Source organism: Aulostomus chinensis, chromosome 13 (genome assembly GCF_037954235.1).
Source record: "Aulostomus chinensis isolate RoL2024-O1b breed Wild chromosome 13, RoL_Achi_v1.0, whole genome shotgun sequence".
Lineage (NCBI taxonomy): Eukaryota > Metazoa > Chordata > Actinopteri > Syngnathiformes > Aulostomidae > Aulostomus > Aulostomus chinensis.
In genome coordinates this window covers 13,546,740-13,561,462 of record NC_141332.1, presented here as the reverse complement: position 1 = coordinate 13,561,462, position 14,723 = coordinate 13,546,740, and the positions used below count along the sequence as shown (strand labels likewise).

At 43.1% G+C, this 14,723-nt stretch overlaps 1 protein-coding gene across 1 annotated transcript; it reads left to right on the top strand.

The window, feature by feature from the left end:
• The first annotated feature begins 1,228 nt into the window (after positions 1 to 1,228).
• On the top strand, positions 1,229 to 14,050 carry slc34a1b (solute carrier family 34 member 1b). The gene is made up of 12 exons (XM_086222602.1): positions 1,229 to 1,489; positions 1,594 to 1,776; positions 2,785 to 2,916; positions 3,154 to 3,297; positions 5,394 to 5,505; positions 5,985 to 6,180; positions 6,788 to 6,883; positions 7,369 to 7,432; positions 7,564 to 7,731; positions 7,810 to 7,926; positions 11,998 to 12,122; positions 12,542 to 14,050. Exons 1-12 carry the CDS (start codon positions 1,429 to 1,431, stop codon positions 13,118 to 13,120), a joined length of 1,977 nt encoding a protein of 658 aa, XP_086078728.1. The 5' UTR covers positions 1,229 to 1,428; the 3' UTR covers positions 13,121 to 14,050.
• Positions 14,051 to 14,723: the final 673 nt, after the last annotated feature.

Genomic DNA, 14,723 nt, shown 5'->3' with positions numbered 1-14,723 from the left:
AATTATTAACAATTAAGCTCAGGAGCCTGTTGTCTCCCATGGTGAGGAGGGCGTTGCCTGTGGTTAGTGGACTGTGGAAGTAAATATGTTAAGAAGAAGTTCAGTTACATCCCGGATGATTGAAATACTCGCCCTGACTTATTTCTTGGTAGAAATAATCATTTCGAGTCTTTGGCGGGCTGATGACTGCTGAGGTGAAGCGTCTTTTCCAACATTGGCCACTAGATGTCACATTTCTCCCGCTTTTCCATGTGAGGCTCAATCACAAGCGTCATTAATCACGCCAGGCAGTCCTCTTCATCTGGGAATCTCATCTGGTCCCCAAATCAGGTGAAAAATAGCTTGGCGAGCACACATTCGTCACCTAATACCCAACATGCTTTCCCAAACTTATCTATCATTAAGTGAAGGCTCTGTGTTATTGATTAACCCCGTGTTGTCTTATGAGGGAGCAGGTTAATCAACAAGAGATGGACTTCCCTCTAACACCTGCACCCCCTTTTTTTCTGTGGCTGCTTATTTAAAGATGATTTACAATACGCACATCACCCAAGATTGATTCAGACAAGGTAAGAAACTGCAAAAATATATCTGGTCAACATCATTTCAGTTTTTATTCAAAAATGAAAAAAAAAATCAATCTTCAGTTTGATTTTTTGATGTCATTCTGCAAACCTTGTACGTCTTTAAGGACATGTTTGAAAGTCATCCATCGCCGACCGACAACAGGAATTGATTAATTATCAGTTTGCAATTCAGGAAAAGTCAAAGTTTTTGAATTGTAGTTTAAGACGTGCAGAAAGAAGACAGAGTGGTAAACGGATAAAGGCAGTAGATTAAAGGATAAAAAGCAACTCGCAGGGAGTATTTGTTCAGTTGACGTCTCTAGCAGGGGCTCAGAACCTGCAGGAAGATGTCACACGGAATGAGAATCACGTACTGAATGTAATTACTGTAATTTCAGCTGCTGTAATTACTCAACTTCCATCCTCTTTGCTTTTAAGAGACACATTACTACTCCCTCTTCCACTGGAGTCCCCCAGAAATATGTTAAATTGGCTGACATGAAAAGGGTTTCTTTTAACTACTGGCGTGAAAAACCTTTGAATAGAAATGGTGGAGAGTCCTGTAAAGCTGCAGCTGCAGGAAGCGGAGGACAAGAAGAGAAGTTGCGAGGATATTGATTCTGACAGGGCGTTCATGTGTTGATGCCTTGCGGTGTGTGTGATCTGGGTGTATGACCTCACATCACGGACAGATTAGATGCCAATTAGAAACAATGAGGGCCACCTTTGTTCCAGCTTTCACTCGTGTCGCCATCTTTCTGCTACTGCAGGTGGCGAATAAACACGTTCCCGCATCTGTTCCCCTCCGTATCATCCTGTGATTTTGATTACCTCTATCTTTTCACACAGCACTCACAGCACCATGTCTTCTCGACCTATAACAATAGTCTCATCGAGAAAAAGCACGGGCCCCGACAACCATGGTAACTTACCCCTTTTAGGTGCCATCACACTTTTGTCTCCTTTTGAGGTAATTGAAAGTTTATCTACAGCAACCTGAGTGAGTAGAGCTGTTCCATGTTGTCAGGGTTAAGGCTGCATGGTGCTCAGTTCTCCTTGCAGCCCAAATTCCCACCAGAGGACGACAGGGAGTCGGGCATCGGCTCCACCCTTGACCTCGTCTGCACCTTTGAAGGCTGCTACCAAAATACCAATCAGCACTTGAACAAATCTGCACTGAGGGAGGAAGACAGACCCCCTCGGGACAACGGTACAAGAAATGAGGGCTCTACAGACGGAGCAGATCTGGGCAGCACAGTCCTGCTGGCACTCAGCAGCCGTATCTTGCCACAGACAGGTGGTGTAGAGTGTCAGACGGCTTTGCTCGCTACATGTGAGAGCGCTAACTGAGATTTATCGCTCTTGTCCAGGACACAGATCACGTTAAAGCAATACTTGTTGCTTTAACGTGATCTCTGTAATGCTCTTTTATGTGTGTGTTGTCTTATGTAGTGTTGGTTTACATATTGAACTTATCTGTTATTTTTTTGTCTAACTCTATCCAACAGTAGCAAATTAGCTTTTAACTACAATTAAATCAAACTGACTTCAAATTGTTTTTAAGTGTGTCGCCCCTGTGAAAATAAACAAGTCAATACTTCACCCAAAAAAAGGTATTTGCCTTTCAAGTACTCATGATAGGTGTCTTGCGTTTTGCTTGTCACTTCTTTCTTCTTTTCACAGAATGCAGAAAGAGCCAGCCATGCATATTTAGCTTGAAGCTAATGCTGACTGACCTGTTCAAACCAATATAATCCACATTTTCTTTATGCTCAATAATCCACAAACCTTTTGATTTGATCTAAAAACGGACGACAACCCCTCTGGATCTGCACGACTGTAAATGCTCGTCATCAAGTTGGCTCAACCAAATATGTCAACTGTTTGCTGTGGTTACTTTGTTGTTTGCTTGAATCAAAGTGTTTGTGAATTACTGAACATGTCACTGAATAAAAGAGACACGGATTCTACCGGATGATGCGCTGGAGGGTTGGTAAACATCATTTTTGGACAGTTTTGCTGTTGTTTGCCATCAGTGGCTATGGGGTGCCACTAGCTTCAAGCTTCTGGAGTCACAAAAAAGTGATGCAGTGGTAAAAAAAAACCCACCTACTTATGAGTACTTGAAAGGCAAAACACAGAAGTATCGAAGTACTGGTTTAATACACTGAGGTAATGTTCATCTTCTCAGGCATATGCCCCCCTGTTGATGTTCCAGGTACCACTCCACAGTGTCCCAAAAGCAGACAGCTTCTTATCAGTCTATCCAAGGTCCCTCTGCTCTTCATCCTCCTCTTCCTCTTTGTTTGCTCCTTGGACACTCTGAGCTCAGCCTTCCAGTTAGTGGGGGGTGAGTACTATAATCCTGTTGCTTGTGACTCAGCCGGTTGATGTTTGACAAGTCACTGAGTCACTTGCTCCCACTGTCCCACTTGTTCCCTGCTGTATAATTTAAGGCAACGCTTCAGCCAGTGACCTTTTAGGATTCGGGGACTTTGGTTTTAACATTTCTTTAGGCTACCGACCTTGTCATGCCTGAGACAAGTTTTTTTTTTTTTTGGTGTATGTGGGTGGCATATTTAAATAGGTAAAGTTGCAGGGGACATTTTCCAGGACAATGCGGTGCTTTCTAACCCAGTGGCGGGGTTGGTGGTGGGGATCTTGGTTACGGTGCTGGTCCAGAGCTCATCCACCTCCACCTCCATCATCGTCAGTTTGGTGGCCTCCGGACGTGAGTAGGCATATAAAAGTGTGTGTTCGTGTGTGCCAGAATTACATATCCTGGGATGAGTAATTCCTTTTTTTTTTTTTTCAAAAATAACCGTGTGTGTTTCCCCTGCAGGCCATTATTTTGCATGCAAAGATATTACAGTATGCAGAAAAAAGGAACGTAGCAATAAAAAAGTGAAAGAAACTCCCATGTTGCGTCTGAGGAGATAACAAATAAATCAACTTCATTTGTATTTTATGGTTCTATTCTCACGTTTCTCTACTAGCCAACTGGCTCACAAACAAACAAAAATAATCACTTTGGACCCTGATGTCATCGCTTTGTTTCATGCTCGTAAAGACTGGGGAACAATTTTGTCATTATTAGAAATTAGAGTTATGTCCAAAAGCAAGTTTTGTATCGCCGGCATGACCTTGACCTCTAACCACCAAATGTGACCAGTTCGTCCTTGTGTGCAAGTGAGTGTTTATGCCGAAAACGTAATGTCTTTCTCCAGAGGCATTAAAAAAAAGCAGTCCGAAGCAAAAAGTGAAATCTTTTTCAGAAATACCTGGCCACTCAACTTTTCACCTGTGGGTATGATGCTTTTGTGGCTATTTCTGACAGCAGGAGGGTGCCTGTTTCTTCAGAATTGCCTATATTTCGTCCTGTATTTCCCATCATCATCAGGATGGGGATAAATGTTTTTGAAAGCGGATGGAGGTCACAGATATTTCTCTTCAAGAGACAATCCTATTTTAGGGTGTGTGAAATAATTGTCGGGAGGATAAATTCAAACTTGTGGAGGGAACCTGGGAATGTTCAATAATGATATTGTAATATGAAGAAAATATTACATACAATAAACAGTATCCTTTGATATTAATTTGAGCAATGAAATGATTGAAGGTATAATTCAAACTGTAATGTAAAACTCAACTCGCCCGCCTGCAATTACCCTTCTGAGTTTGTGATAATTATTTCTGATAACCACCGAGGCGTGATTTTAATCCAGCAGGGAGCCCTTAACTGTTTCACGGCCTATAATCTCCTACCACCTCAGCCAGGTCTACAAAGCCTAACGAGAAAGCCGGGAGGACGATTACGGACAATTATCACGAAAAGAAAGAGCGGCGTGAATGCGCCTCTGCATCGGTCCTGCAGGTTATCATCCTCCTCCATGGTAACGATCCCTGCTGCGGAGACTAAAGGCTAAGCCGCCTCTGCTCAGCACGCAAATGACAGTCACCTCTCGTCCCCGTTGAAAACGTGTTGCGTCGTCTACTGTGAAAGGTCAAGTGTAGTGATTACACACAAATGGAATTAACATTCACACTGAAGACCCCTTCACAATGTTTTAATGAATAACTGTAGCTACATGTATATGTATGTATGTACCGGTGTCACGGTGCGATGGGGACCCAAATAAAAGGCAAGATGACTTTAAAGATTACAAAAAAGGAACTAAACTAAACTTAAAACAAAACAGACGAAAGCAACAAAACAACCTGGGATACAAAAGAACCCACGCGGGGAGCCAAACATGCATAATAGATGGATCCGAAACAGAAAACCAAAGTAAAACACACACTCTATTAATCAGACAACAAGAAACAGGTGTGAGAACATGAAGGCAGGGGAGGAGCTGATTGGTGCACAGCTGGGACTGATGAGGACTGATGAACTGGGGGGACACGGGCGAGAGACTCCACTAACAAAACAAGAAGGAAAAAGGAAAACTGCAGGAAACAGAAGGAAGTAACACAGGAGTACACACACAGATGACACGTGATTTCTGTTTCCTTGAAAATCATCCAGAATACCCAAATGTCAGGCTACTATTTGATTTAAACCTACTTCAGCAAAAAATTCCCATTTCCTGTCTTTTATTATCTAATTTGGCCTTTTTAATTGTTGAAGTTTATCCTGTAGTTTGTTAATTTAGGTATCACTTTATCCAAACTCCAGTCTAAATTAAGGGAGACCAAACACGTGGATTTATGTTTTTGCAGCTTCAGTCAAAGTGGAACTTGACAATAATGAGTCATTGTGTGTGTGTGTGTGTGTGTGTGGGGGGGGGGGGGCTCTCTCTCATCTGCATCTGTCTCACCTCTCAGTGTTAGAAGTGAAGTCGGCTGTTCCAGTCATCATGGGCTCCAATATTGGGACTTCTGTCACGAACACCATTGTCGCCATGATGCAAGCGGCAGAGAGGAGCGAGTTTCAGCGGTGAGAGAGGGTAGCGAGGCTAAGGATGAGTGGAGGGGGCACAGAGGAGGAGAGTAGGAGAAATTGAAATGGAAAAGTGAAGAGGGGAAGCGAGGGTGGTGGGGGGGTGGAGGAGAGAGGGATAGAAATATGGTGAAAGTGAACGGAAAAGAAGAGAGAGCATCAGCGGTGGCTCACTATTTGTCTCAACCTCTATTTGAGTGCAATTTCTACCGCGGTGACAATAACTACCATCCTACACTGGTGCTGCTACATGAAAAGAGATGGTATCAAACAGATGCTGGTGAATCCTGTCTGGCTAAATTAATTTAATTTATCCAAGTTTAATGTACACACACACTGAGTCATAACTAAAATGCTTATTACATCACACATCCAGCAGGTTGAGCTGTGAAAAGCAGATTAACAAGCAATTATTGTGAGTAGTTCATCACTCTGGCTGATCTCAGTAAACACTAGATGAATGTCACGCACCACAGGGCTTTTGCCGGGGCAACGATCCACGACTGTTTCAACTGGCTGTCGGTTCTGGTTCTGCTGCCCCTGGAAGTGGCGAGCGGCCTCATGAGTCGGCTGTCGCACCTGCTGGTCACCAGCTTCAGCCTCCAACCCGGTGAGGAAGCGCCTGAGCTGCTCAAAGTCATCACTGAGCCGCTCACCAAGCTTCTCATCCAGGTACGACTATCATTCACGCAAAGCCTTCTGTTAGCTGTTAGCATTGTTACCAATCGGGATCTCAGCATCCATGGAAGGTGCGAGCACTGTTAATCTCCAGTGAGACTGAAGTATGTGGATTTGAATACTTTTTCCAAATTTAACTACTTTTTTTCACCCCCAACCCTGAAATAAAGCTTCTGCAGAAAAACATGATTAGTTGCTTTAAAGATTTGAAAAAAAAAGGAGTCAAATGCGCGTTCACTTAATCACTGCAGGAAGTGAAGAGCAGCTCTGCTTGGTCCTCTCTTTCCCTCAGACGCTCAGGTCCCAAAGCACCCACGAGGCAACCATGCTAACATCAGCTGGTTCAAAAAAAGTGAATTGTGGGACCCCCCCCCCCCATAAAAAAATGAAATAAACCTCCTACATCATAAATTGAGTTTCAGATAATTGTCATTGCAATTGTCACAGGTGAAGCTTGACAAGCAGAGTGAAGGTAGGGTCAGCCGTTTGCTTCTCCTCGATGGGAACTGGGAATCGAATATTGCTATTGAAGGTCGTCTGTGTCGCCATTAACTTACTGAGGTTGGAAAATAAAAAAGAAAACTTTCTCCTTCACCCACAGCTTGACGAGTGTGTAATTACGGGAATTGCCCTGGGAAATGAGGAGATGAGGAACAGGAGCCTGGTGAAAGAATGGTGCCACTCTAACCTTGTTATGGTGGGTTAATGGCTGGCCCCGCCCCCGTCTCCTGCCCCGTGTCACACACTGGTGCCAAACAGAGAAAAGGCCCGAATAACAACACTAAATTCCCTTCTGATAGAGGACGTAATACCTGATTTATGATACCTTAAATGTTTTTTCTTCAATAATTCAATCAGTAGAGAGGTAGATGAATTGTGTAATGGAAGATTTACCAAAGCAGCAAATATTGTTAATGATTTATTGAGCAATGAACATGACAAGACAGAGGACACGGGCCAGAGCTTGAAGAGCATAAAATACAAATGAGCCAGCAGCCCTGAATGATGCATTTCAGGAGGATGTCTGAAAAATGCTAGATCACATTCACTGAAACATACTGACAAAATTGGTGAGGTGGAGCTCCGTTGTGTGGCTTTTATGTTCTCTGTGTTTTGTTATATTGACCAGTGTTTATGCTAAACTATGGAGAGCCTGGAAGCTTAAAATCTTTCTCTCTCTAGCCCAATGGCAGCCTAGGGAGTGAAATATGTCGCCCCGATCATCATCATCATCATTTACACAAGTGTGAGTCTAAACCCACCTGCTCTCACACAACGAATCTTTATTTCCAGCCTGTATTTTCTCCTCCTCTAGGGGTCCTGTTAAAAATGTAATCAAATATTTGTGGGTCATTCGTCGGTTCTGTCTCTCCTCAGGCGGACATCTGTTCGTCTCTACCCAGCTGTCAGACCTCTCCGTGGGACTGATCCTCCTGGCGGGCTCCCTGGCAGTCCTCTGCACGTGTCTGCTGCTTCTGGTCAAGCTGCTCAACTCTCTCCTCCAAGGCCAAGTAACAAAGGCCATCCAGAGAGTCATCAACTCAGGTGCAGGAAGAGCCACAAATACACAGAAATAAACAAGCTTCTGTTTTAATACCTGCACTAAACATGTGTTTCCATCAGACCCGCCGTATCCGTTTGGGTGTCTGGTGGGATACATGGCCATGTTTGTGGGTGCTGGGGTGACATTTTTGGTGCAGAGTAGCTCGGTCTTTACCTCGGCCATGACTCCTCTCGTAGGTGAGTAAGAAGGCAACAGTGCAGAGTAGATGCACGAAAGTGATGCCTTTTTAGGAAACTATTTCACAATATGCAATATATAGGAAATAGACATGGCACATTACTTCAAAGCGAGTTACATATTGGAGTATTCTAGATGTTTTTTTTAAAGCCTTATCTAACATTTATGATTTGGTGTAATTTTAGTGACGTATTTGCAGGTAAACAGTGCAGGTTTCATCTCGTGGCAACAAATTAATCGAGTTGAGGAAACACTTTATTTTGTAGCCAGGCCTCATCAACTATAATAGCCAGCACAAGTTATGAAATATCTATCTATAATAAGTAAAATGACAGATGTTGCTTTGATGGCAATAAATGGGATTTTAAATTAAAAAATTTTTTTTTTTGCTTTTTCGTATTATGAATTCCAAGCATGATTATATAAACTATCAACACGTCATATGTTTTACTTCCAGGAAAATAAGCAGCATTCTTAACAGTGGGAAGATGACGATGTTCCCATCATGTATGATCGGAGAACTTGTATTCGTCGTGAGCGCAGTCTTCCAACATACTCCAGCGACAAACGTGAAACTGAAAAACTTAGAATGAAATTTCTTCTCTTCGAGATCTGCCACCTCTCCCTGTAACACCTTTTGTAGGAAGGGGTTTGATGGTAAAGCATTTTTCTTCTCATTTGGAGTTTCCGCTTTTCATCCTCCTCTTTGTGCTTTTGCTGTGACAACGGAGGTCGTTAGCAGAACTTAATACGTTGAGCTTTCAGATGTTGCTCTCTCTCTCTCTCTCTCTCTCTCTCTCTCTCTCTATCGGAGCATCTTTGTTGACAGAGTGCTTGCTCGTCCGTGAAACGCTGTGAGGGTTCATCTCATTCTGCGCACACTTCTCGGCCGCTGACACGTTTTTCCAAGAAATTCATCAGCCTCGAAATTGTAAACATCTTTGAACTCTGCTTTGTGGTTTCAAATATTCCAAGAATACTTTATACTGTGAAAGCACTTGATCACACAGCGAGGGGGGGGCACTACCCAGCATGCAAAAATTGAGTTTTTCAAACATTGATTTTAACACACTGCCTGTGTCACTGCAGTTGTAGCGTGCAGTGGCTAAGCCGCTGCCCAGCTGTTTGACCGCTACATGAACAGCTCAAGGTCTCACGTCAGATAAACAGGAATCCTCATTGCTTCAGAACCATATAACAACCATCCATTCATCCATCCATCCATTTTCTTCTGCTTATCCTGTTAAGGGTCGTGGGGGGGGGGCTATCCCAGCGGCTTTCAGGTGAGAGGCGGGGTTCACCCTGGCTGGGTCTCCAGTCCATCACAGGACCAACACATAGAGACAGACAACCATTCACACTCACAGTCACACCTACGGTCAATTTAGAGTATCAATCAGCCTCGTCCCCTCTTGGTGTCTTTGGACTGTGGGAGGAAGCTGGAGTACCAGAGAGAACCCACACAGGAACAGGGAGAACATGGAGACTCACACAGAAAGATCTGTGCTGGAACCGGGGCTCAAACCCAGAACCTTCTTGCTGTGAGGCGACAGTGCGAACCACTGCACCACCGTGCTGCCTGTATTTAAACCGACAAACAAAAATACAAAACACCAAGTAAAAAGGCAAAAACAACAAAAAAAAGAACCTTTAAGTCTTGACATAAACAAAAAGACTCATTGATTTATGGCAAAAACAAACAAAATGACCCACTGTCATTGGCAAAAACAACAAACACCCGTATGTTTTGGCATAAACAAACAAGAGACATGAGTATTGACAAAAACATAGAACCCCATCAGTGCACTGGCAACAGTTATCGGTCAAATAGGTTTGTAAACATCTGTAATATCTGCCCAAAATTTCAGTGCATCCCTTCTTCTTTAGTAGGGTCAATGTGATTATTTCCTGCTTCTATGACGCAAGTTCAGCATAGCCAGGCTTTCTTTCAATAAGCTGGCTCGACCAACCCTAAACTCACAATCAGAGATAACTGGTATCACAATGGATGTTATCTTTCTTTGCCAATTCAGGCTTTCTGCTTCAGGCTCTGTGCGCGTCCCCATTAAAAAGGGGCGTTTCACGCGTCATTTGAAATGGACAGATCGCGTGCTGCCTGCTTTAGTCAAGAAGAACAAGTGACTCTAATGGAGGGTTGTGGCGAGAGAGGAATGCTGGCAGAAAATTAAAGATCGTGTCAATTGATAAGTTTCTATATTAATTTTGCCACCCAGTGCACTCTTTGTGCCTCCCACATCCAAAGCTCTTAAACTTTAAACTTGATTTAACCATTATAATCAAGAAGTACATTCAAGTCAGACTCTGTCCCAAAATAAAGATGAAGTGGAAACATTTCAGTTTTTGGCCAAATGAAATTAATTTTAAAGATTGAATATTATCTGTGATAAATACCAATGGACTCTCAATTTTCTTTCTTTTTTCAAAGTATTGTCTTCATTAGTGGTTATATGGCTCCAGCAGTTTGGAATACATAACGTACTCCCTCAGCTGAGAATCTAACATTCATCGAGAATGACGTCAGGAAAAGAGAGCGGATCGCTATGGTTTCTAAATACTCTCTCCCTCCAAAGACATCCTTGTGCAATAATTGTGCCAGGGTCCACGGATAATTCAAAAATGGTGATGCCATTTTCAAAAGAGGTGGTTAGTGAAAGGGCAGCATTTTTTTTTATAGCCGATTTAAGCCGAAACTCGGAACATAACCTGCTCCGGATCAGGTTAATTTCGCTGCATCAGTTACCATGGTGATCTAGCCAGGTTAAAAGAGAGCCACCTTTGTGACATTGAAAACGCTGGCTTTAGTCTCAACATACCTCGCCAACACACTAATCTGGCTTGGCCGGACACCCCTCTGGTCACACTTTACTGCTGTAGCTAAATAAACACTCACTATTCATCAGCAAAGAACACGGAAGCGTCATTATCAACACAAGGCTCTGGAACTCTGCCGTCCTTGAAGGACTGTGTCACTTTCCCAAGTCTCACAATATGGCTATGATAATATGGGCTCATGAACACGACCACACGTGATTTATTCCGCCTGACACGACAGTCTTTTGTTTTCAATCTGTCAAACCTGAAAGAATTAACCGGCTACCAAACCAGCCATCAACACATCTGAACGTCACCACCAACGCACTGGCGGCACTGGTGCAGTCTGAAATGTTGTGTGTTTAAGGTCTAATCAAAAGATGGAGCTCATACTTGAATCCACTGATGGATTCTATTGAAGTTTGTCAGGAGTTGTTACATAACTGGCACTGGATGCTGTTGGCCAAGTAAAGCATGTAAAATGGGTGACGACTGAGTCATCAGCTGTCCGGCTCTGATGAAGGCGAGATGGGAATCGTTTCTCATTTCAAACCAGAGAGAAGCAAAGTTATAATTCAAGAAATAAACAAAGAGGGTGCTTTTTTTCACGTTTAAAATAAACTGAACCTGTTAATTGTACTTTAATTTCCATTCAACCTGATCGCTCAAACCGCCGCTCGTGAGCGTCTGGCTTCTACAGTCGCTCTCTCTCAAATTTAACCAGTTGTTGGTCTTACATTCTTGAGTAGAAGTGCATTTATTTTATAAGGTCCTGATTGTTCAGTAGATATATTTGGTGGACGACACAATACAGCGCACCCTGAGCACCTGCTGCATGAATTACAGAGAAAGCCTGTCGTTCATTGTCGACACTTTGTTATAACTCGTGTGTAGAATATTTTTATGCAGTTGAAACAATAGACTTTCATTTTCTAAATGCTTTTAATTCCTTTAGACTTCCTTGAACTCAGATGTAAACACGAGGGATTCGCAGGCAAAGCGTGAAAATCCGCTTGTGCTGTTTTTGTGTGCAGGATAAAAAGATTTTTCTGTTTTGTTCTTTTTTTTCCCTCTGATATCTTTGTTAGACCTTCACTAAAAGGGATTTTTGCTGCATATTAAACTGCTCTCACTGTTAGCGTAGCAACATCGGAACCCACCAGGTTCCAAAAATATAATAATTCAGAAACTTTTCTCCATTTTGCCATGTTTGAATTCATCTGTCTCGTGTCCGTCAGGTATTGGTGTGATCAGTCTGGAGCGGGCCTATCCTCTCACCCTCGGGTCCAACATCGGTACCACGGCCACAGCCTTACTGGCAGCTCTGGCCAGTCCTGGAGACAAGCTGGCTGCTGCCTTACAAGTCAGTATTTGAGCACATCGTAACCCCCGTTTTAAGAGAACTTTATTTTCATGAATATATATTACTTCTGTGAGAGGCAGATAAACACGGAAGGCAAGGGGACAACAAGGGAATGAACAAATACACCAACATAAACCGCCACAGAGCAGATGCTGAATAATACCCATGGTTGAATGTATTTCTACGTGCAGGACAATGTTTTATTTACTCATAATTTAATGCAGCAGCTTTTTGTGTGGACGCTCCAGGGAAAAGTGGTATTTCTTCATCATCGGCAACTGCGCAAATCAGAAGCGTGACTAATTAGCTTTGTATGAATGAAGACATGTCGAAAAGACTGAGATGATAATGACAACACACGCTAACTTTGATGTAGTGTCTTTTAACGCTCTCATCTCTCTGTATCTTTATACACCCAGATTTCTCTCTGTCACCTCTTCTTCAACGTCTTTGGCATTGTGTTGTGGTATCCTCTTCCCTGCATGCGTCTGCCAATAAAGATGGCTCGTGTCCTGGGAGAACGCACTGCCAAGTACCGCTGGTTTGCAGTTCTCTATCTCCTCCTCTGTTTTTTGCTGCTACCCTCCTTGGTGCTGGGGCTCTCACTGGCTGGGCGGAGGGTGATGATTGGGTTTGGGGCTCCTTTCCTGGGTGTCTCCATTTTTATCATCATGATAAATGTAATGCAGGCTTGCAGCCCCCATCACCTGCCCACCAAGCTTCAAACTTGGGATTTCCTCCCTAAGTGGATGCACTCCCTCAAACCGCTTGACCACCTCATCACCAACGTGACAGTCTGCTGCAGTTTTGCCAGCAAGGAAGAGCAGGGGGTGGAAGAAAAGGACGTACCGACAACCCCTGTTGACCCAGAGATGGAGTCGGTCCAGAGGAAGGTGGTCTATGACAATCCAGTTCTGGACTACCTGGATGAGTGCAGACCAGGTGTGCAGGTCCTAAAGTTAAGGGGTCTGGAACGGTGCAACAGCACTCCGCTGTAGATGCAGCAGAGACAAATTTTTAATACTTCGGGAAAAAATACATAAAGGGAAGTCGAAGTCTAAAAAAAATCCCACTGCCTGATTCGCTAGGATTAATATCATGAACTCAATATGAGATTTAAATGTCAGTGTGTGTTTCTCTCAGGTTTTCCATCCGTATCTGCAGTCAATCATATTGTTGTGCTTCGAGACTATTTTTCTGTTTAATGCAAATAGGAACACAACACGAACCTTGAATGAGCCAAACCCGTGGGTGAATGAATGCATCCTTTCTACGCACTGATGGAGGACTGACACTCCGCTCTGCTAACGTGCTGCCTCCGCTATGTTGAATAGCTATTGTGTTAAATATAATCCAGTTGTCGGGGGAATCTATACGTTCAAATTTACATTTTAATTGAACACTTTAATGACTTCTCATCCGTGCCAAACCTCTGTCCATCTGAGCATCTGCAGATGATCATGTGATAGGATTACAAGCTCCATGGTGTCTTGTCCACTGCTGTTTTCAAGGTCAGGACTAAACTTTGAGACTTGCGTACAGTTTTGCACCAACTGCATTAAAGGTACAGTTTTTGACCAATAATGGTGAATTTCTGATTGAACCTCCATTTGTTTGCATCATTCATATCCTGGCACTGAACCTGTTTTTGCGATCAACAGATGATAGGTGATAGCAAGGCAGGCGGAGTAGAAGATGACTGCTTGCCAGCAAACACTGATGTCAACAAATCCCAGAGGGAGAAAACTGGTTTAACCTGGGAGGACACACATGCTGCGCTTTACAGAGAAACACTAAATATCCCCCCCCCCTTTTTTTTTACCAGGAAAAAAAGGAAAAACAATATGTTTCTGTGCTTCAAATGTCTCTGCACTATCTATGTCACTGGTTACAGTGTGTCTGTAGCCAATTTAACTTAAAATAATGCGGGTTACTCTCAACAGGATACTCGGGCCGATGCGGGGCCTGAGCTCCAGCAATTGCAGGGATGTTCCTGATCCAAGGCTGATCCGACCAGATTATCTGTTCAAACATTCCTGCAGTGGGTTGTGTTTACAGACCTAATTTTAACATTCCCATCTGGATGCAAACGATACAAACCACCCATTGCTTCTACCTTTTTTTTTTTTTCTCCACTGCCTTTCAAAACATTGCACACACAAGCACAACCGGTTTACTGCTGCCTCCATCTTTTTATTTTTTATTTTTCTGAAGTCACATTTGATCACATTCTGTAGGAACCTGAATCACCAGTCCAATACTGAGTGCCAAGTGTGTGGTCATCTTGAATTGAATCATCAGAGGTGTGTACCATTAAATGTTACATATCATTTTAAATCCTCTGCGACGTCTCTCGTCTGCCAAAAAAAAAAAAAAATCTGTTGGGGTGGGGGATCATCGGTAGACACCAAAGATCCCTCAGTAAGCACACTGACACACGCTTTTAAAAAACGAATCTTTTCAATGTTGAGCTTTTGAAATGTCCAAGATTATCCTTGAAGAGATTTCTGCTGGCCGCCGTTGAACAAAACCAAAAAAAAGAAAAGAAGCCGACGCTGTAGTTGCCTTAAATCTAACGATGCCAATGAGATAAACGATCAT

Bases quoted from the DNA above. Each gene is read 5' to 3' on its own strand.
- slc34a1b (XM_086222602.1), top strand. From the start codon at position 1,429: ATGTCTTCTCGACCTATAACAATAGTCTCATCGAGAAAAAGCACGGGC. The intron at 1,777-2,784 runs GTACAAGAAATG...TTGATGTTCCAG, and splicing joins CAGACCCCCTCGGGACAACG to GTACCACTCCACAGTGTCCC. The intron at 6,884-7,368 runs GTGGGTTAATGG...TTCTCTCTCTAG, and splicing joins GCCACTCTAACCTTGTTATG to CCCAATGGCAGCCTAGGGAG.